The sequence below is a fragment of the Manis javanica genome, chromosome 12 (assembly GCF_040802235.1).
Source record: "Manis javanica isolate MJ-LG chromosome 12, MJ_LKY, whole genome shotgun sequence".
Taxonomy (NCBI): domain Eukaryota; kingdom Metazoa; phylum Chordata; class Mammalia; order Pholidota; family Manidae; genus Manis; species Manis javanica.
This window is the reverse complement of record NC_133167.1, coordinates 68,438,077-68,461,049: the sequence shown is the minus strand read 5'-3', so window position 1 is coordinate 68,461,049 and position 22,973 is coordinate 68,438,077. Positions and strand designations below refer to the sequence as shown.

Below are 22,973 nucleotides of genomic sequence, written 5' to 3'. Positions count from 1 at the left end.
TGGGCTTGGGCGCCTGGGGCAGGAGGAAAGTGCTCAGAGCTCTTAAACTATGGTCCATCGCGTCTCCTTAATAATCAAAGGTTAAAATTACAGCCAAAGCCTGGGGCCTTGTTCCAGGTACTTACATGTGAACTCACCGGGTCTTCAGAACAACCCTATGTGGCAAGCAATACATTCTCTGCGTGACCGTCAGTACAGCAGTCGTGGGACCTGCCTGAGGCCACGCAGCTGGCCGGTGGGGACCTGGGCTTTGGACTCAGGCAGTGTGGCCCCAGAGGTGCCTCTTAACCCCTACACTCTGCCACCTCTTCCCCTGGCGGAGAGAAGTGGTGTCAACGCCCTCTGGCTGGGGCAGTAGAAATCCAGTACACAAAGCATGTGACAGCAAAGAAAGCCTGACGACAGTGTGGATTTCAAAATACTTCTCTCAGCAGCAGAACCCCCCTTGAGAGGCACTCTCCTTTGCCCCTCACCCACCCACCACCTCTCCCTGGCCTCGAGGTCCCTTTAGGTCCCCCCTGCGCCCAAAGGGGATGGGAAGGCTGGAGCCCCCCGGTGTCTGGAACGGGGCTGTGAGCTCCCGCGCAGGCAGGCCCCATACCTGCTGGAAAAACTCAAGTCAGAGAAGGCTTTGGGGTTAATGGACAACTCTCAACATCAGTGGAAAAAGATACTAACATCTCTGCAGTAAGCTGGCCGCACTGGGGCATAGATGATGTCAGGGTCTTCCAGAAAAGCCAGCGCTGCACAGGATTTGCTGCAGAAAAGCTAGCTCTTCTGAAATCTGAATAAATGTGTGTAGCTTTAGCATCTGTTTCATCTTCAGCTACTTCAGAAAACTGCACTTCTACAGGCAGTCACACAGGAGAGCGATGAAGAATAATCCAGACAAAATGTTTCGATGTCATGAGTGTCGATGAAGCCTTCATGCTGAAATGTAAGTGGATTCCCAGGGCTTCATGCTGAAGCCTTGCTGGTCTGTCTCAAGGGCAGGAAGGGACTGCCAGCTGCCCTTCTTTGCCACAGACAAGCAGTGACATATTCCAGCCACTGGCCACAGCCTGTCACACTCCATGAAGTGTATGAATCATATGTTCAAATGAGGCAGGATGTGTACTTTTGTGTGACTTTGAGAAGTCACACGAGTCAGTAATTTATGTTTAGTTAAGACAGAACCTTGGAAATCCCTTTGTGGGAGGTGGGCAGAATTTTGATGAATCTACAGTGAAAAAATCTCCACTCCTCAGCAAAAGAATTAAAGGACAGATTATCACTTATGGGAGCTAATTCCCGGATTCATTAAAATTTTATCCCCAAACAAATCTTGGGATTGCAGTGCACTCACTCCTAAATGGGCTGTGGAAGGCACAGTGCCAGGAGGAGAGGGACACTGGACACCCCCGGGCCACAGCATCTCTTGGGACTTGAGTTACAGGGAGGATCTGCCTCTGCAGAGATGGGCAGAACTTCCTCCCCAAGGAGAATGGCAGTCTGGAGGGATGTGTAAAAATAGAAGTAATCAAAACAGCTGCAGTGTGAACTGTGCTGATATCCGATGTTAAAGGGATTTGCTTTTTAAGTAGCTTAACACATAAAATATTGGGACTAAAATGTTTGCAGGATAGGTTCAATTATATGTCATAACTGCAGAAGACACTGGCAAGGAACAAATCAGGGTGGAAATATCTGATGGACAATCTAATTGTATCCATATTTGAGTAAGTGTTAATTACATTTCAGGGGAATAATGATCCACTACTGATGCATAAAGCAAGTGAATTCTCCTAAAAACAACAGAAGCAATTAGAAAATTCCTAAATCAGGAATTTGTTTATACATTCATTTCTATTTTATTCCCACCTTCCCACTCATGGTCCTTGCTGGCTGCTAAGCTCCTGGACATTGTTGTGTATTTAACACAAGTAGGAAAATGCTGGTGGACAGGATGAAGAAATGCATCTGTGGGTTTCTGGACAGACCTTCAAGCTTCGGGGTTTTTTTTTTTGCTGTTGTTCTTTGGCCCGTTTCTCCATGAAGCATAAAAAAAGCATGTTACTGAGTACAGTGAATGATACACTAACACACTTTGGAGACTCAGAATAAGGAAAACGACTTTGCATATCAGGATGTTAAATTTAGCCAGGTGGGCTCCCCAGCGTTTGCCACCAACTTACGGACATTCTAGACCATGAGGCCCATCCTCAAGCCTGCTACCCTGTGCTGACCAGATGCAAGAGGGAGATGAATAAAAGCTAGACTTGTATTTGAGGGTCAAGCTGGTCCTGAACTGATCAGTGAAGGACCACAGGGCTCGAGGAGATAAAAGGAGATGAAGAGAGAAGGAAACAATCCTTCAGGAGACAAAATTGCAGACTTAATCAAGTCTGGTGTGGAGATAACCAATCTAGGAAACAGAATATAAGACACCAGCAGTGCTGGACGCGCTGCATCCCCCTCCCAGCACCCACTCAACCCTAACTGGCAGGGCTCTGCCAGATGCTCCAGACAGCTTTACGCCCTGTTTGAAGGGCTGCTGTCCTTTCATCCTTCCAAAGCACGAAGCCTTCTGGGATGACCTCCTGGCTTCTGGGCTTTTTAAGGACAGGTCCTAAACAAATACTTGTGGACTAGCACAGGGCATTTTTGTAGTGATTAAGGTCTACTTTATGGAAGCTGCTTACTGCTTGTACATGACAGGATTTTGTGGTGAGGTCAGGATTAGAATGAAGAGAAGGGCAGGATGAGCTGACCCTTGAACGGCTCAGGGCTGGTAAGCCCTAATAATAGAAATGCTCTGTACGTGGATTAGCCGAGTTACTTTTAGAAACCTACTCTACAGTGTAGATGCTACTACAAGGGAGAAAATGCCACTCAAACCTGGCATGCTCATCTTGGAGTCTTGTGCCAAGCCCGCTAGGAACTAAGAAAACTCTGTGCTAATTTGGGAGTATTCCATTAAAAAAAAAATCAGCTTGAGATATAATTTACATACAGCAGAATTCACGAATTTGTTTTGGCAAAGGTATACAGTTGGGTAACCACTGCCACAATCGTAATATTGCCTGCATTTCTATTATCCCAAACACTTGGGGCACCTTATTAAAGGTCTGAATGTTAAATATCTGCTTCCTAGGATTCTACCTGGGAGTGAGCAAAACAGTGTCCACATAAAAATGTGGTTTTTCCTTCTTCTCCTGGTTGGGGAAGGGGCAACACTGCTGAAGGAGGGCTCCTGGCCACTGGGACCTCTCCATTGACAGTGAGATTTAGAGAACTCATTCCTTTATTGAAGAAACAATCTCTGTGCTATTACTGTCCACTGATTAAAATTTCACAGGTTATATAAAGCACATGATGTGGGAGCCCCCACTGTTAGCAGTCAGCCAGGCTGTGGGTTTGAAGTTAGATGGGTTGGGGTCTGGATGTGGACCCTGCCCCCAGCTAGTGGTAGATGTTGGAAAGAACTCAACATCTTAGTTCCTAGGTTCTTTTCCCATACGGTGGAAATAAGTGTGCAGTATAATGCTTGGCACATATTGCCCTTAAGCTCTAACAGAATCTTCTGACAAACAATTTTTTGTTTGAATTAATTAGAGTTAGTAAGAGAGTTCAACAGGGTGACTAGATTCAAGATCAACATATAAAAACATAATTCCTTACACCAATAACAGCCAATTACATGATTTTTAGAAATCCTTTTAAAATACAAACAAATTATCAGTACATAGGGCAAATCTAATTTGCCTTTTTTTAAAGGTACATGTATGTGTGGGAAATTAATCTAACAATTTAAAATGAAATGTAAGGAGAGATTTACCATGTCCATGGATGGAAAGATACAATAACAAAGATGGCAATTATCTCTCCAAATTAATCTATAAATTCAATGCAATTCCATTCAAATATTCCCATTCCTTGACATGTTCCCCTAACAGTTTTGTGAGCATATCAAGGGGCCAAGAAAAGTTAAGACAATTCAAAGGAGTAGGAGGGAGAACCTGACCTGCTCAAGCCTTTTCTACACAGTAATCCCCATATACGGGATCATGGCATCAACCGAGGTAGCATTACAAATCAAGTGGAGAAAGGAAGAACTATTTAATTATGTAATGAATGATGTTGAGACAATTGGCCACTTGTATGAAAAAGAATAAATTGGGTCTCTACACCACAGCTCATACACAAAAACAAATTATAGGTGGATTGTGTATTATAAAACAATCAAAAGCCATAGGAAAAATAGCTAAACTCAACCTCACTGAAATGAAAAACATCTACACCTCAAACTGTGCACAAAAGCTAACAGGCAAATCACAAAGTAGAAGATACATGCAACCCCTCATCTGACAGAGGATCAGCACCTAGAATATCCCAAGCCTATAGATCAATATTAAAAACTCAATTTATTGGAAAAATGGTCAAACGATTACAAATAATTACAGAAGAAGACACTCACCCAGCCAGGAACCTTGAAAGGCTCAACCTCACTACAAATCGGTGCAAATTAAAATAATGTGGGCACAGTGGGCCCCTAAGACTAGTGGGAAAGGAGCCTGGCAACACCAGGTATGGCAAGAAGGTGGGAAAACAGGCTCTGCGGCACAGCAGGTGGGAGTATGGGTTCATCGTCGCTTTGGAGGGCACCTGGCAATGCTTAATATAATTAGAGATGCACACACCCTGCATCCCAGCAGTTCCACTTCTAGATATACACCCTGAAGAAATTTCACAATGAAACACGGGCAAGGATGTACAGTGTATCATTTTCTGTAACAGCAAAAAACTGTACCAAATGTAGAAGGGATGAATCAATGATGTGCATGTGTAATAAAATATAATTATCTTACTGTACACATATAAAACATGTTTTATAGCATATGTAAGTACATTATAAATAACATATATGTATATTATAAAATACTGTACAGTATGTAAAATGAATGATCCAGTCTATATTTATAAACAAAAGAATCCAAAGAACATAATGTTAAAAGTTGCAGAAGAATGTGTATAATACCATGTAAATGTTAAATACAATACTATATATATGTTTTCTAGAAAGATATACAAGCATGTTCTATATATTACTAATATATTTTACAGAAATACACACATATATAATAAAAGTATAAAAATATGGATAGAAGGACCGCCTCACAAGAGTGGTTCACTTGTGGAGAAGGAGAGAAGGAAATAGAATCGAGAAGGAAGTAAAAACGGGGGCCTTAATTCGCTGTCAGGTTTCATTTCTTCCTAAGAAAAGGAGGCATGAAGTAAATGCAGATCTAACACTCACCGTGTCTGGAGAGTGGGGGGAACACTTGCTACACGTTGGGTTTAGAGTTTCCTCCACACTCTCTTTCATTTAAGTATTTCAGTCAGAAAAATCACTCATTGGATGAGGGAAGGGAGCAGAATCCTCCAGGCTGTGGGGGAGCCCCAGCACTCCATGGAAAGCCTGACGGGACGGGACTGGCCGTCCTGAGCCGGAAGGGGCCCCGCAGAGCCGGGCTGTGAGCTGAGCTGCAGGCTCCCGCGTCCCAGCCTGCTGCCTGAGCAGCAGATGTGGGGCCCCTGAGCCTCCAGGAGCATGTGAGCCAGTTCCCTGAGAACTGGCCATGGAGGACTTTCAAGACAGATAACTGCTAAGGCCTGAGGTAGGCACAAGCACCGTGTGCAGGGGCAGGAGGGAGATGACTGTCGGGGAGCAGCCAGCGAGGCAGGGGATGCGGTTTCGGACAGGTCTGGAGCAGCCACCAAGCGGGCTCTGTGGAGCCCGGAGGGGCCTTGGGTTTTCCTCTCACTGCAGTTTGGTTATGGTGAGGAGGGGACAGAGATGGAGACCAGGCTGGAGGCCAATCTAGGAGGCCAAATGGACCCGGTCATTCACATCATGATGAAACCCAGAACTTTCTCCCACTGAAAGGTCTCAGCAAGGCAGGAGGCTTTCAGATATGCACGACAGCATTTTCACAGCCCTCCAAAATGACTGCGAGCATTAAATCTCCAAATGAACCAATATTAACCACATCTCCAGAATATTAAAAAAAAAATAGAAAAATACCAACCACAGAGTTCCTTCACAAAGCCCTCTGCCCAAACTCCCGGCTTTGAGTATTCACAATTCTGTGGTTGCACCGTTTAGCAAGGGGGGCTACAGATCCACAGGGAAGTCCCCCCAGGGTGCGGGAGGAAAAGCGCCCTGGGGAGGGACCCGTGCACGCCACCTCGAAGCAGGCCCAGGTCTCCAACCCCCTGGAACACCAGGAGGCAGCCACGAGAGCACCAGCTCGCCTCTATGCCAGTCCGTCTGGGTCCTAACATCAAACTGCTCCAGGGGGAAGCTGACATGTGCTTTGGCTCTAAGGAAAACTAACAATAAATGAGTAAGAATCCGAGAATCTCTTCAGTGGGCCCTCCCCGAGTCCCACTTGGCCAGTGGGGCTGAATGCCCAGGGAGAGCTGAGCCCCACGGCCTCTGTGTATCTAGATTTGCTTGGGATGGTCAAACGGTGCCTGGCAAGTGGAGGCCAGTGTGCATTTCAGGGTCTCTCTTGCCCTTGAACTTTGATTCCAGCTCCTCCCTCTAGAAGTTCAGAAGCAGTAGCCTGTTTCACGGGTCATGGAACTGGCACCCACAGAGCACGTGCCCCATTTTGCCTCCACATAGCCCGAGCGGGAGAGGAGACCTGGCCCAGGTTTGGGGCCCCACGCTTCTCCAAGAAAAGCCCTAGACGTGACGCAAACCAAGACACCCTCCAGCAGGTGCGAGCTCAGGGACAACCTCACTTCTGTTTCAAAGTGCTTTCGCTGTCCGCAGAGCTGGTCAGCCCACGTCGCGGCCCTTACAGAGGCCTCCTGGGGCAGGGAGTCACTTCCTTTCCTTGCCACCCAAGGAGCTTGGGGCTCTGTGAAATGTGAGCTGGACAGACAGCCTTGAATCAATCACATTTCTAGGGTCAAGGGAAGAGACGGTTTATCAGCCAACAGCTGCTCAGGCTCCTAGGAGCTCTGCTGCAGCCTTGACGGTGCCCCACAATAAGGATCAAAACCAGTTTCTCACTGAAAGGTCCAGCGTTCGAGGCCTTCACTTCCCAGCTGAGGCAAACAAGGCTCAGCCAACCTGCCACCCAGAAGGAAGGCATTTGCTCCAGGGCCCTTGGCTGGCAGCAAGGGGCTGGCCTGACTGCTGAGCCCAGGCTCTGCGCCCGGACGGCAGCACCATTTGATGGGATCTGATGGGAGTCCACAGAGCGCCCTGGTGGAGGTGAGCAGCAGGCTCTGCTTCCCACCAGCCCAGGGGCGTTTTACTGGTGGTGGTATGTGAACCCACAGAGCCCAGGGCCCCGACCGCTTCCTAAGTTCGTCACAAGAATGCAGCTCACTGAGGAACCTCAGACAGACTGCTTTGTGCAGATGATTTCAGACTCTCCTTGGGCAGCAGAGAAAAGGAGTCTGTTCCTCCTTCTGCCCTCCAGGGGGGCTAACACAGCCACACCCACCGTCCACAGAGACTGCGCCCAGGGGCTCTGCACTCACCGTGGAACCAGGGTGCTATGCTGTCTGAGCTTTGCTCGAAGCCCGCCCGCAGCGGCATCTGCTGCTCTTTAAACCACCGCACGATGTCCTCCTGGGCAGAGCTGGACGCCGTCCTTGTCACGCCTGGGTTTCTGGTATTTATGAAAGTTTTTCAAGTTAGATTTTTAAAAACAAAACCTTCAAAAATCAGATTTTATATGTGTGTGTGTGTGTGTGTGTGTGTGTGTGTGTTTATATGATTCTTGAAGGCTGTATATATATATATATGTATAGGTGTGTGTATGTATTTATACGTATGCACATATATGTGTGCACATATATGTGTACACATGTATGTGTGTACATGTGTGTGCATTGATGTGTCATGTAGATATGTGTGCATATGAACATGTGTGTGTGTAATACACAACACATATATAGAAAGAGAAAGAGGGAGAGAGGGAGGGAGGGAGAAGGTGAAAACCACAGACATCTGAAGATCCAATTGCATGGGCTGAGCTAATGGGAAGCGGGACCCACACACTGCTGTCACACAACTTCTCAAGGGCAGGAAACAGGCACGAACATCAATCTGCCACCTGCCCTTCCACCTACAGAGCTAGTCAGGGGTACGAGCTACTGCTGTGTTAATACACAGATTTTAATTCATTTAATATGAATAAAAGCTCCATTAACTCCCAATTAAAATCAGGGGAAAAAGCATTAAGAAGTGAAATACACCTCTGGCAGTGTTCTTCTGGAGAGCATGTTTCTGCAAACAATTCAAATGCAATAAAATGAACTTCTTTCCTAGCATTTAATCCTCGTATTTTCTCTTCTTCCTGTTTCCACTCACCTCCCTGACTTGCTTTTTTCTCTCCCACACTTTGAAGAGGTTTAGTTCTGCTGAAAGACAGTCTCATAAATTTAAAGAAAAGAAAGAAGAGTGTTTGAAGATTGGTAAGAAAAAGATACAGCCGCAGAATCCTTTCAAAATGCATTCAGTAGCAGAACTTAAGTTCTGGGGTGGAAGTCTATTTCCATTACAGATGGTAATACTGAAATGTAATAAACATATTCCCAAGTCCCAAACAACAGCCTGCTCATTTTGAGCATAATTCAATGCAAAAACAACGAGTTTGGAAAAGCTACTGGAATGGCCTGTCATGTGATTAACCGATGGCTCTTTATGCTTTTGATTGTAACATATACTACCAGGAGTTACAGGTGGCACACATGTCAGGTGTACTTACACATGTGTACATATGCATATTCACATGCAGCTAGCACTTTGATGAAAACAGCCTCCAGTATTTGACTCTCCTGGGGGGCAGACACCGCACATACATGGGATCACATGTACATTCTCTTACAAGCGTTCAAACTGGGTGCTTCTTCCTTTGGGAGATGAAGCAAAAACTCCAAGGACAACCAGTCTCTGTCCCCTCCTGGGTGGCTCCTGCTGACCTCGTTCATCACTGTTTAAAGCCACAGCCCACTCAGTCGGGGTGCCTCACAAGGAGCACTTCATGCAGTAAGTCAGAAAACGTGAGCTCACCAAGCACAGCTTAACACAAGAATTGCCGTTATTGAAGGCCACCTTCACTGCTGTTACTCACAGACGCTGTGCTCTAAAATACTGTGGGTGTGAGCCTGTTACATGTCACACCCGCACCAGGGCTGGAGCCTGCAGGGCAGGGTGGATGGGCAGGCGGCCCGGCCGGGATCTGCATCCAACACGCCCCAGCGAGCTGGAGCACGGCTCAGGCCCTGCGCAGGAGGCTCCCCCTTTATGACTGGTCACAGAGCGGCGGGAACCCGTTTCCTGATTGCCTGTCTCATTTAGTCTTGTTCAAAGAGAAAACATCACCCCCAGGCTGTCACTCTGTAGAACACAGCCATTTAGTGCTGGGCCCCAAATCCCCAAATGGGAGCTTTCGGCTGAGTAAGCAGAAATAATCATAGTGGAGGAAAAGGTCCACCTTCGTGTTTCTTCTGAGGTCATAATCCCCATCAGGAAAAACCCCTGAAGATAACTGCTGGCTCTAAGCAAAGGGAGAGTTCTTGGTACAGAGAAGAATTTTTAATTTTTATATCAGAAGGCAAGACTTTAGACAGTTCTGCTTCATTCCATTTTTGACTTCCCCTGTATATTTTAGTGTCCTTCTACCTGTCAGAATATAGAAAAAGTCATATAATATCAATAACCAGGAGAAAATCATTTTATAATCAGGTCACATAAGGGAGAAGGGGTTTCTGCTGTGACATCGCTGTATTTTTCTTCAGGGATTTTTCAAAACAAATTTCTTGGCCTAATTCCTCCACTAGAAGGCAAGACCACTGCCATGACCCAGAGGAGGGTTCACCCGAAACTGGGACATCACCCGACTCTCCTGTGAGCCTGGCTCTGCGTCTCAGAATGAGAATCACCATGGAACCTTTAGTCCTGAGCCATGAAGACGCAGCTCACTGACGTGGAAGTCAGCAAGCCCTCTGATATTCTCTTGCCACCAAGAGTGCCATTCTACACCGATGAGACCCCTGAGGGGTCCTCGTCTCCCCTCTCTGGCTCGCCTGCTGCCTCTTGGTGGGGGTGGGCAGTGGTCAGGAAGTTACTGAATTCAGTGTGCATCTGCTCTAAGTTACTGGGTACACTAATCATAGTAACTGCAGGTATTTTACAGATAAAGGGATGAATGCCAGACCAGGTAGCTGAGAAGACAGGCTCAGAGGTGAGGTTGAATTCAATTCAATTACACAGGCAGCCACTTGGTCCCCCTCCATCATCAGCCCACTGCAGCCCAGTGCTCAAAGCCATGTGTGGCTTCTTACCTAACAGGTATTCGAAGGTATCCCACTGGGTTTAGGAACTGAGGTTTGGGTGGAAGGGGGGGCCTTTTGGGTTTCTGTGGAACAGCTGGGGAGCCTCGTGGTCCCTCATTGCTTCTTCCCTTTTGGGCTGCTAAGGACAACCTCTTGTAGTCCTCCCGTGCTTGTTTGGCCAAGGAACGCCTCTTCTCATCTGCTGCTTTGGATTTTTGCACTAGAAGAACAAAGGGGTTGGAGAAAGGCCCTCGTCAGCCCAGAGGGATGGTGAAGAATCAGCACGGCAGGTGGAGAACAGAGCAGGCGCTCAGCGCTCAGCAGAGGTGTCGCCCGCTGGTGGAAATGAGCCGTCACTACCAACCCTCCCACGCAGAGCCAAGCCCCGCACATTCACACTGCCCAGCCTTCACTGCGGACTTCCTCTGTCTGGGAGTTTCGGGCCTTCCTGAGAAGGAGAGAAAAGGAAGAGGAGGGGGAGGGGACGAGGTAGAAATGGAGAATCCCCTGTAGCTGGCAAGACCAAGTGAGGACTCACAGTCTAAGTGAGGTTTCCAGTTGGCAGAGGGCCTCTGAATAGCAGGGAGCATCACATCCCTTACACACTCGAGTGCAGGCTGTCACGTACTCTGAGCCACCAGCAAAGACCAGCCTCATTAGGGGCTGCTCAGTGGCTCATGGCTGTGGACAGAAGTGGCAGTGAGGCTCGCCGCGGGTAACACTCCGAGCCTCCAGTGGGCTGGACCAAGCATGAACTGGCCAGCGGCACAAAAAATAAAGTGACTCTCACATAGAGACAATCCTAGAATGTGTCAGCACACCTAAAAGTACCCAAAGCCTGCCTTTTAATATTGCTTTGTAAAATAGAAGGTTTACTGTTTTTGTTTCTGTTTTAGCAACATAGTATTAAAAGACTCTAATGCAAGCTGTAAGAATAATTTTTACTGAGTGTATTTACATGTCAGGCTTTATTGGCCAAATCCTGTTATAGTTGACTTCAAAGAGATACCAGAAATATTCCATTACACCAGGATTTCACTACATAGAAGTGACTGGATCTTGCAAATATTTTCATTTCACAAAAAAATGTCATTTTAATGGTGTCCATGGTAATGGAACCGTAGGTAGGATTCCCAGCATCCTCCCGTTCTCTTCCTCATCTGCCTTGAGTTCAGGCTTCCTTCTCTGAGGCAGACGGAAGCCCTAATTGTCCCAAACCTGAATTTTAGTGCCCACGAGCATGCCCGGCTCTGCCCTCCTCTGCACCAGCTTCCCCGAGGAGGCCTCTCTCTGGCCCTGCTGGCTCAGAAAGGAGTCAGCTGAGCCACAGGCACGGGAGGGATGCTGACACACCCAGCCTGTTGTCACTGTGTTCTTCGGATTACAGCATTAGGGTGTGCTCACTGTTGGAAATTTACAAAAATACAGCAAAACAAGAATTCAAATAATCTCAAAGCCCACTTTTCCAAGAAAACTGACTTTCATATGAGTAACCTGCTGGTTGTGCTCCTCTATATTTAGACATTTTAAATTGGGGATATTTTTATACTATTTTATAATATTTTTTCTTCTTCAAGCCACAAAGATACAAACATACTCCAAGGTCATTAAACACTTTTCCAGAACACGTTTTTCATAGCCATAAACCATCATGATTTGGGTGGTACAAAGATGAATGGAGAACCTTTCTATTCAACAAGTGGCTCGTAAGTGTCTGAATAATAATTCAGTGTTAAAACATCTCTCAACAACTACTTTAAGTACTTCCTGGATTGATCATTTTAATAAGTGAACCAACTGGCTTAGAGATTCTGAGGTGTCGTGGACTCATAGATACTCACAAGACGCCTGCCACTCTGAATCTTCTTTCCAGCTTTTATAAATCTGCTTGGTTCTTTCCTCATCTATTTGTTTTATTTCTTCATCTTGTGTTTTCTTTATGGATTCTTTCTTCTGTTTAAAAAAAACAGAAATGAAACACCAGTGAAGACTCCGGTAGTCTTCCGTGTCTTCTGTGAGTGCGCTGGGAACCCCTGGTTCACATTCAAGTCCCCATTCAGTGTGTGGGGAAGGCCTGGAGCCATTGCTACCTGAAGCCAGATCTGCTGCTACATTGCTGAACAACCACATGGCTGGTTACTATACCTCCTCTCTCACGCTATTTTCCTCTAAGCAAAATTAGAAAATTTGTAACATTTCATAGGGTTATAAGGAGGGTTAAATAGTTTTTTCAATGTACCCAGGACAGTGTGTAACACATAGTAAGTACTCAATAATTTATTTTCCTTAGACCTAGGTCTTATCAGCTTTAAACTGAACTCACTGAAAAGTCTGTCAACTCTGTTCTGTGGCACCAGGATGCACACTGCAGTGCAGAGTGTCTCTCCCATAGAACAGTGGGATGTTCCTAGAGCCCTTGAACCATGTGTCTGAAAATGTGGTACTTATACCTGATTTTAGGTGTCTCAAAAAGGAACACTTTTTTGTTTTAAAAAAAAGGGAACATTTTTACAAAGCATCATCTCTGATAAGGGAAAATATAACACGAGCCTTCCTTAAAAAGGGAAGTTTTTTTTATTATGGTAAAATACATATAACATAAAAATGACCCTTTTAACCTTTTTGAAAAATTGTGGTAAAATACACAGCATAAAATTTTCCCATCTTACCATTTCAAGTGTACAGTTCAGTGGCATTAAGTACATTGAAGGAAACTAGTTTTTAACTGAAGAGAAACTAACACCAAATTGCTTAGACCTAATATGTACTTTGTTTATCCAGGTGCAGCCTTCTGAGTGCATATAAAAATACTGAATTTACAACTTGGTGAACTAAATAAAAGCCTCGATCACCTAAATAATGAAGCAAGCTGAGAGGGCCAGGGCAGACTGACCACTTTGTTCTCCATCACAAAAATGACAGGTTTTTCCTGTTGTGTTTTCCTATAGAAAGATAAAGACTTTCTTGCTGTTAAATTATTTCACCACAACTAAAATACAAACTTTGATGTTGTGAAACTTGTTTTCCTTCATCATGAAAAGTCATAAATCACAGAGTGGAAGATGATAATTCATTAACTGCTCTTCACTTCAGATGTAACTAAACTTTTGTGTATTGATTGTTTTCCTTTTTTCCCCCATTCTTCTCCTGCCCAGACCTAAGCCCTCTTTATTTGCCAATATTATAAAAATGAAAGAACAACTTCCGGTGTTTGAAATGATTGTTAAAATTTGTCATCCCTTTATGAAGCTGTTTACAAAACCTGGAATTACATTAAAAGGGCTGCTAGCAACATCTAAGCTTAAACAGAAAGAAAAAATACCCCTTCAAAGTGGATGCAGTTTTGTTCATCCTTCCCATGCATATTTTTAAATGATTCAAACTTTAGATTAGAAAAAAGTATGGTTACAACATTAAACTATGATCTCACAGCTACTGTTGTTTAGGAAAAGCACGAAGTCTACAAAGTCTACTGAAGGGAAAATACTAAATAAATAATGTAGGAGGAACTTGGTTGGTAAGATGGGGCTGTCTGAAAGTGCTCTATTTAATGTCATATTCCTTTTCAATCTGTAGTGTAATTATGTACAGGCTCAGTGGGAAAGGAGACAAAATTAATGGTTTCACAGGGTAACAGCAGAGGAGATGGCCCTGACCACTGTTTTTATGCAGAGCAGCTAGAAGAGCTTGTCTAGTTTCTCTAAGAATTCCTCCAGAAAATGCACTTTTCAGTAAAATCTTTACAAGGTGATTGTTATTTTCTTTACTTAGACAACTATCACTTCTTCTTTATAAGAGTTTTTCTGTAAGCATGCAGGTCTAGGAAGGGGAACTAGGAACCAAGCCAAGATCAAGGTGAAGGCCAGGGGGAAGGGCAGCCGAGCAGAGGCCGGACACATCCAGACGCCAGGGGGCTGGGTGTGGAGAGTCGGTGCCAAATCATCTCCTATAGAAAGCCTCTCATCCTGCCCTGTAGGTGGAAACACTTGCCACCAGTTTTCTCATTAGACCCTCTCAACTGCCCCCAGAGTAGGAAGGCTCTGTTTTATTCCTTTTTGCAGAGCAGCTTGGTAAGCGATCCGCTCACTCACTCTGAGTCCGTAGGCTGGAGAAGGATGGAAGGCATGTGGCTCTGGGCATGCTCATGAGAGGGTAGAAGACTGTGAGTCTGGCTGTCTCATGTCTAAAAATGTTTGAGAACCACTGATCTGGTCCACCCCCCTTATATTAGAGACAAGAGACCTCGGGCCAAGCGAGACACTGCCGTGCCGCAGCCTCCGACCACCCTTCTTTCCATCTGAACTCACTCTCTAGATGATTTCATCTTTCATGATGGCTTGAAATAAGATCTAGTTACCAAACTCCTAATGAGGGTCTATGATTCCTGAGCCCTCCAACACTGACCTCCCCGCCATTCTTTGATCATGTCGAGCCCTTGCTTCGGTGCCTTCATGCTTGCGGTTTCCTCTGCGTGGAACATACTTTCGCTCAGCCGTGCCTGCTGCTCCGTCCCTCATTCCCCAGGTCTCTACTCCTCAGAGCAGCCTTTGCCGGCCACCGCTATAAAAACCAACATGCACGCTCCCGGCATCCCTCAGCAACCTCGCCCTGCATTACTGTCCTCCACAGAGCTGTGACCACCTGACTGCACAGATGCACTGTGGTCTGTCACTCCCAGCCAGAATGAGCTTTGTGGAGGCAGGGGTGATGTGTGTTTTGTTCACTGTGTTCCCAAAGCCTGTAACAGCACCTGGCACCTGGGGGACACCCAACAAAGGTGAGTCAGGTCAGCATGTGGTCCTTCGTCTTTCTCAGCCATCCTCATTTAAAATGATCTGATGCAATCTGGGCAGTGTTACTGAGGATCTTCAGATACTCTATTGCTGCCATTTAGAAGCAGGGATGTATTCTACAAGCAGTGTGCACACCAAGAACTCATATGCTGTCTTGAAATCTCCAGGGGAGCTACGCAGTTCATGCATGTCCACAGAATGCAGCTGGGGGCTTGCCTCCACCACGGCCCCCATCTCAGGCCGGTGGTCACTCAGGACCTTCTCCTTACAGCTTCCTATCTCACCTCATTTCTTCCGACTTTGTGCAGGTCAAATCCTACCATGGCTTCCTAGTGTCAGTCTGTACTCATTTATTGTGAGCAACATATGATATGATAACAATGTAGCAGGATGGAGAATGCAGGCACCACCCATAGGGGAATCTATGGATGGAAATGAGAGAAATCCTAATGCCCCGGCTCCTCGCATAGGGGACATGGATGGCATAGGAGGCTGCTCATCATAAAGGGACAGCCTCTCAGGAACAAGAACACATCAGGAACTTAATCTGAATTCATTCTTTCTGCCAAATTGAATGCTTCATCCTGCAGCCCATGTTAGCATCAGTTTCAGATGTTCAGAGAGGATCTTAGCAGATACAGCTTGGCATCTGTTTGTCTGTTTACCAAGACTCTTCCAACTCCAGATAAACAGGTAGGTTTAAAAGCTAGGTTCACAGCTTTTAAAGACAGACTCCACGTCTGCTGCTTACTTTCACGTTTGCATGAGACTCATACACCAATTTTGGAAACATTAGTGGAAATGGCTATGCATTTAGCCCCTGAAGACAGAACGTAACTCTTTTACCTGGTGAAATCCATATGCCTTCATACGATTGATAGAATCTGCCAACATTCGTTGAATATTTCTTGAGGAACTGGAGGGTGACTAAAAATTAAATGAAACACATTTTTATACTGTGTAGAGCTGCAATGCAATTTTAGAGAATAATTTCCTAATGCTTCCTTCGTTTCAATGTTCCCTGTACTGCCCCCTTGGGCACAGTGGGGTTGACCCCTGTTTCCCACCAGCACCTGAACTCCTGAGCCAGCTGACTGAGGCAGCAGGTATGCAAGCCTCCCCACGGAGGGCTTGGAAAGGAATTCCTGCCCAACACCCAGGAGCTGGTGGTTTGCAAAGGACAAGTGGGTTTGAGTGTCTTGCTCCCAGCTGGTCCCAAGGCCCCTGGGGTGACTTCCAGGCATCAATGTTAAAGCTTAACTTAAATTCTCTTCTTCCTTCCTGAATCCCTGCTCTGCCCTATCCTGTTTAAGGTTAGACCAAAGAAATGCTTTGACTTTGCCATCTGACTACTATGCCCCCAGTCTAGGCCTGGAGGCATGCCTGCAGTGCCAGCTTGCTGTCCGGGAGCCCTGCCCACTTTCCCTGCCTGATCATATGCTTGCCCCATCACATCACCCCCCTTATCCAGCCCAGTGTCTGAGTTTCTGCTTCTAGAAGGATTTCCAGGAGGCGACTCCTGCCAGTGGGGTTCCCACACCCACTGGCTGGATTCCCTGGACAATCTGGCCTGCCATGTGCCAAGCCCTCTGGCATTGTGACTGAGCTGGCATACCACGCCAATGACCTTTAAGACCAGGTCAGCTACACAGGACCCCGCCACCCTGTACCTGGCCTGAGTGCAGAGTCGGGGCCAAGTCCAGGTATGGGCAACTACATGCCCTGAGAGCCCCATGCAGCCATCCACAACCCACATTATCATGACGTATGTGCCTCATGTCTGAAGATGCATGTCTGAATGTTGGCACAGAACAGAAACTGTCAGCAAATTGTTGGCAAAAGGTTGGTATCAGCATTAAGCGTGGTGCACGGAGGGTACTTCAGGATCATCACCATGCTGTGTAACAAACCAGTATGGGCACCTCAATGTGCCTTCTTCACAGTCACTGGGTGCGCGGCTGTACAGCCATGCTGCATTCCCCTCGGTGCTAGCAGTCAGGTGTGCTCATGGGAGAGTTCCCTCCAGTGTAAGGCATGTGATGACTGGCAGTTGCCCCTTCTATACAGGCCCTGCAAACCCCCTTCTCCACACCTCTAGGCCTCTGCCCCCTTCCTCTGGGCCGAGATGGTGAAGGCAGTCATGCTACTAGTCAACAAGGCAGAGCCACCAAGAGCCCGAGTCCCTGAGTGTCTGTGTGGACCCAAGCCTTTCTGAACCAGAGCACCCATCCTGGATGGTATAAGGGGGAACGATGAGCTTCTGTTGGGTGTTGACCACTGCCTGTTTGGTCTATTTGTTACAAAAGTTTAGTCTTTCTTAGCTGATAAACTGGCCATAACAACTAGTGGCTCATGTCAAGCTGTCCGCTGAGCTCTTTTATTAATTAGGGGGAATGCAATTAATGCTAATTCCACTAATGGCTGCAAGTCACCGGAGGCCTGTGATGACTAGGCCCTTTGTCAGTGACTCAGTATTATTCTGACTCCTCACAACATCTATGATGGATGGGCAACATGATACCCAATTTTCAGATGAAGAAACTGAATCTCAGTGGAGTTGTATAGCTTCCTGGGGTCACACAGCTGGCTTGTGCCAGAGTTTATGCTTTTTCCACTATGTCAACATTGTGATGACAAGAAAATAAGTCATCAGTCAGAATATTTTTTATGCTTATTACTTGGCAGAATAATGAATCCTGTAGGTTTTACAACCTTATTTTAATATCATAAAAGTATGCACAGCTGCTCTGCATCTAAAATAGAATGGTAGAGTAAGCAGTTCTCCTACTTACAAACAGGTTAGAACTGCTCCAACAGCTGCTGGGTAAGTCTGTCTGTTCAAAAGTTCACGATGACTTTGAAGGGCCTGGGGTGCAGTCTCTGACTACATTTCCATCATAAGGAAGGTGAGCTTTAAGAACAGGCTCACTCACCTTTTCCTCAGTGGTATAAGATCTCAGAGGCATCATTTTGCCAAAAGGATCAGTTTCCTCTATGTTGAAGATTAGGAGGCAGGTAACCACCTCCCTTCCTCCTCGAGTACTAGAGATATTGCCCCAACCATGTTAGCTGTACTCCCAGTCTGTCCGCTTGTTTGTCTCAGATAGACCTAGACCTATACAACTGGCAGAGCTTTGGCAGCATCTCCACTAAGCTCGGCCTGTAAGCTTCTGAACAAAAATTCTTAGCTGTTTCTTGAATTAGCATCAGGCTAACAGGCATTTGACACTGCTCTTTTAGCCCATATATACTCCACTTGGTCAAACATTTTTCCCCCATCACTTGACAATCACTGCCTCTGCACGGGGACAACACTTTAAACATATTGTGTGGGTTATTCTTTGTCCCTTGAGTTGTTCTGTTCATTGAACTGTTCATCTCATGCACACTTAAAACACTGTTTTCTCACCACTTAACTTTTTTTATCTTACTTTTTGCCTATCATCCTCATGTGCCTCTTTTTATCAGCACTTTCAACATGGTCAATGTTCTAGCACTTGTCAGATATGTTGATATTATCAATTTTCTTAAAATAATTAAAAACTAAACACAGGCACATGAGCCAGACAATGACGTGGAAATGATGCCTGGGACCGAAAGGACCGCTGTGACTGCTAGCGCCACCTACTGGTGACATTCAGAATTGCAGCCTTTCTTTGCTGTTCTGCGTTTTGTTTTCAGCATAAGGAAGTTCAAAGGTGGTTCCTGAATAGAAGAGTTTCAGCATTAACAATTGATTAGTTTAACAACAAACCCGGAGGTCAGTATTTTTACTCAAATACTTCTGTATGTTAAAACATACTGTAAATTCTAAAACTATTCATATGTACCAAGAACATTTATAAAAATTCTAATTTTCTTTTTTAAAAAAATCCTTAGTTTTTCAAGGTAAACCAAGACTGCCATTCTTCTGAAGTGCTAAAATAATATGAAGAATGTAATCAAGGCTTGTGTAGAGCAAGTTCATGCAGATACACTTGCATGTTCTACAAATCCACAAAATACTCCAAGCACAGTGTGACAGACTGAAAACAGTATGGTCCAAAAGGACTTCCTTTACTAAAAAAACAACCAGATTAGTGTCTCCAAAGTGAGGGTTTATGATGCCAATACCCAGGAGAGACAACCTCAGGAATACATTCCTGGCACGAAGATGAAGAGGCTTCCTGGAGAGGATAATGCCCTCCCTGAAGCTTCTATGACCTCATTCCAGGAAATAGACTCTTGGCCACTCCCATTGGTAACACAAGAGATAGAGAAAGTACCCAACTGCCTGCATCATTTTTGCTTACAAAGCACTTTCAAGTCCAAGATATCACTGATCTTCATTTCAACCCTCAAACAGTGCCAAAGCATGTACTGTCCCTTTACCGTGCTTCATATTTGCTTTATTTAAAAATAAAAACTGCTATAGAATATTTATGCAAAAGCTCCAGAAAATAAAGAGGAAACTTGAAAGCCAAAGGCATGAGAAGCTAGTGGACCTCCTGCAGACACTGAGTCAGAATGGGCCTTTCTGGGTCAGAGCAGCCCCGCTCCGACCTGGAGAGGAGCCCGTGTGCACTGGCCAAAGGACAGTGTACCTGTGCATGTATGTATAAACTTGGAAATAGGGCGATTCAAATCTGCATAAGCAGCTGGGTTATCAAAAGATGCAGCTAGCAGCATCCATGCTACATGGTCACAGAGTGCCCTTTCCTCAGAGACCTGTGCCAGGTGGGGATCGTTCTAATGATAATCACTTTCAAAACTCTGAAAAATGGCTCATTCTGGCTTCTAACTTAATATTCACTTTGTTTAAAAGTAGCGCTATGTGATCAAATGCCAAGCACCTTTAATTGTAAATAAACCGGGAAGTTCCAATAAACAGAACATATTCAGCACTCAGTTTTTATGGCGAAGATAAAAATGGTGAACTAATGAGCTAAAATCAAGAGATTTTTTTATAACAAAATACTAGGTTAAGTATTACTCACCCTGTTCTCACATTTACATCTGTGGTATTTCCTAGTAGACTGATGGTTGGAATAATAACTTTCATAAGGGCAAAGACCATGTCAGCTCAATTTCACTGACATCTGGAGCCTCAGCAAACAGAAGTGACTGGCATTGAGTAGGACCTCAATGAATTTGGTGAATGAACGAACCTGCTCTAAATTCATGAAACACTTTCTCAACCACTCAAAAGATATTCAGTCTAGTTTTAATATTAATCAGAATAGACTGGATTCAACTTCTCAGGAAATCAATGGCCTGTAACTCACCCATCTTGCTAACCAGCTTGTTGGAATACTCAGAGCATTCCTATTCCAGCCTTTTAAAATAAAAAGGGAATTTCCAAATGATGACTATAATATTAAGCTTTTGAGCATACTGGGATCTAGTGTTCACTTTCTAAACAGTGAGAGAGGCAGAAAATTGAACTGTGCTTTGATAAAGCTAATGAAGAATAATTACAGAGGGAGTGGAGATATTTTCCCAAGGCCAACTAGACTAACAAGATGATAAATGGGCCAGTCAATGTTACTGCTGACGATATGGTGCATGATCCCTGTGGGATGATTTTACTGAATTAGGACAACAGAGACCATAGTAAATCTTTTCTCCATTTCCCTAACATTGTTCCTGGTGAACTCCATGCACAGAACATCTGGGCAGCTTGACTTAAAAGTACTGCACACTGTACCATGCTGTGCCATTTAATGGCACCTCTTTAAATAATGCATCGTCTTTAGTGTCTGAGTTCATTTTGAGTGGATCAGAGCACTGCACTGTCACACAGGGGGAGCGTGTGTCCACTCCCACCACACCTCTCCCGGGTAACCCTTCAAAACAAGCTTCAGACAGCAGCACTGGGCTTAACAGCCTCAGAGAACACAGGAAGGCAGAACTGGTAAAGCATTTCACGTGTGGGAGAGCTTCAAAGGCCGTGCTTACTCTCACCAGGGAAATACCTGATGTACGAGCCAAGAAAGAGAAACAGAAGATAAGCCAGGGAAATAAAATAATTATTAAACATAAAGTATAAGCATGATGTAATAAGGGATTGTTAAGACAATAGGCAAGGAGTCTTAAAAACATGATTGATTTGGGAAGTCTTCGTGAACTGAAAATAGGAACCTAATTATAAATAATAATAGGAAGTAACATTTCTGCCATACAAAAACACTTTTAAGTACATTATTTCATTTGATTCTCATATCCTACCCAGTGATATGTAGCTATTATAATAGGCATTTTTTTAGATAAGGGGACTAAGGCCCAGAGGGGTTAAATGACCACTCTCAGTGGTCCACAGGACCCACATCTCCTGGCTCAGGATTCCATATTTTTCTTGCTGGCACACTACTTCTAGTAAGTTGGATAAGTGAATTCTTGCAAGCATCACTTGCAATCATGCAAAGTAGAATTGTTACCAACTTCATAGCTACAACTCTCAAGACTAGAAATGTTTTTCTCTTTCGTAATTTACTTTATAGTAAGCTTTTTATATAACATACTGCTTTTTAAAACACAACAGCTTACATGACTTTTAAGGCCCTAGGATTTTGCGGTTATATCTTATGTAAAATTTTACATTACCAACTAGCATGAAATTCTATTACCATTATATGGAAACTGCTTGGATAATTGTGTAACTGCTTATGGCTCTACTCCTGAATTAATAAAATAAGCATGATTAATTCCTTGTCTGTTTCTGCCTGGTATGCCAATATTTTCTCTCACAAAAAATAACTGAGATGCTTCTGCACATATATGAGAAGGGAATACACATGAAGGGGAACAGTTACTGGATTGGGATTAGCCCTTTTTTCTCTTCACAACCAACTCAATCCTTAAAATTCTAGTCTGCATTTCAAGAATACATTTTCCCATCTCACCTTTGGTGCTTCAGCCGAGGACCTGAGCTCTTATGCTGCTGCTCGCCCTTCACAGAGAAACCAAGCCACAAGAGACCCTTCGTTCTGGATGCTATACAGTGGCACCCGGACATGAATAAGGGGCCAAAATACAATCCAACGTATTCTTTTCTGTCTTTCAAAGAAGTGGTCTGATCTAAGTGTCCTGCTCCTGAATTTCTCCTTTATAACGACAAACAACTCCAGCCTGGTTTGAGAGACCTGCTGTTTCCGAGTAGACGGCAGGCTTAACTCTGGTTTGGGAGGGGTATACGGATAGGAGAATGCCCAGTGGAAGTCTTCCGTTATGCCTGAAAATCATCTTAGAGGTTGCTCCTGCCCTTCTGTCTAGTACTGGGAACATGATGCTATGAGTTAGAGTAACACTTAAAATTATAACTGAAAACCACATGATTTCAGTGTCAAGTTTATAGTGAAAATGTACACTTAGCAGCATGTCAGTTACAGTGAAATGGCAGATTTAAATGCAGGTATCAGAGCCTTGGGGCAGTGTGGGACACGTATGTATGTGTATGCTGTGTGTGCATACACTTGTGCCTGTGTACACAGCAGGTGTGGACAGGCAGGAGACCTCATCTCTAACTTTGTTTGTTTAAACAAGATATGTAGGGGCAAATCTTGCTCGAGGTTTTTTAAGCTGCTAGCCTCAAGGTCTTTTTTTTTTAATGCTTTGAATCCCAGATGTTTGTGTTCTAAATTTTTTAATATCCTGTTTTGCAGTGTGGTCCACTCTGAAGGCCATTTCTATAAAAATAACCAGTAATTCTCTGAAGATAAAACCTAAAAGTGAGAAGATATAGTCTTACTCAAGGTCCCCTTCGGGGCAAGGACAGTCAGCCTGCTGATTATAAGGAGTCCCCAGCCTACAAATTACAGATACGCAGAGAACCGCCAAGGGGCTGACCCTGCAGTAGCAAAC

General features: G+C 44.8%; 1 protein-coding gene across 3 annotated transcripts in view; it reads right to left on the bottom strand.

The window, feature by feature from the left end:
* Nucleotides 1–22,973, bottom strand: part of SH2D4A (SH2 domain containing 4A) — a 52,058-nt gene that overhangs the window by 6,226 nt on the left and 22,859 nt on the right. For 2 of the 3 annotated variants that reach the window (XM_037015023.2, XM_073218785.1), the window contains exons 5-8: nt 15,981–16,061; nt 12,183–12,294; nt 10,351–10,561; nt 7,540–7,670 (exon numbers count right to left, since the gene is read on the bottom strand). In XM_037015023.2, coding sequence (XP_036870918.2) covers nt 7,540–7,670; nt 10,351–10,561; nt 12,183–12,294; nt 15,981–16,061 — 535 coding nt within the window. The remainder of the gene's footprint in view (nt 1–7,539; nt 7,671–10,350; nt 10,562–12,182; nt 12,295–15,980; nt 16,062–22,973) is intronic. The other variant, XM_037015024.2, reaches the window with a different exon arrangement.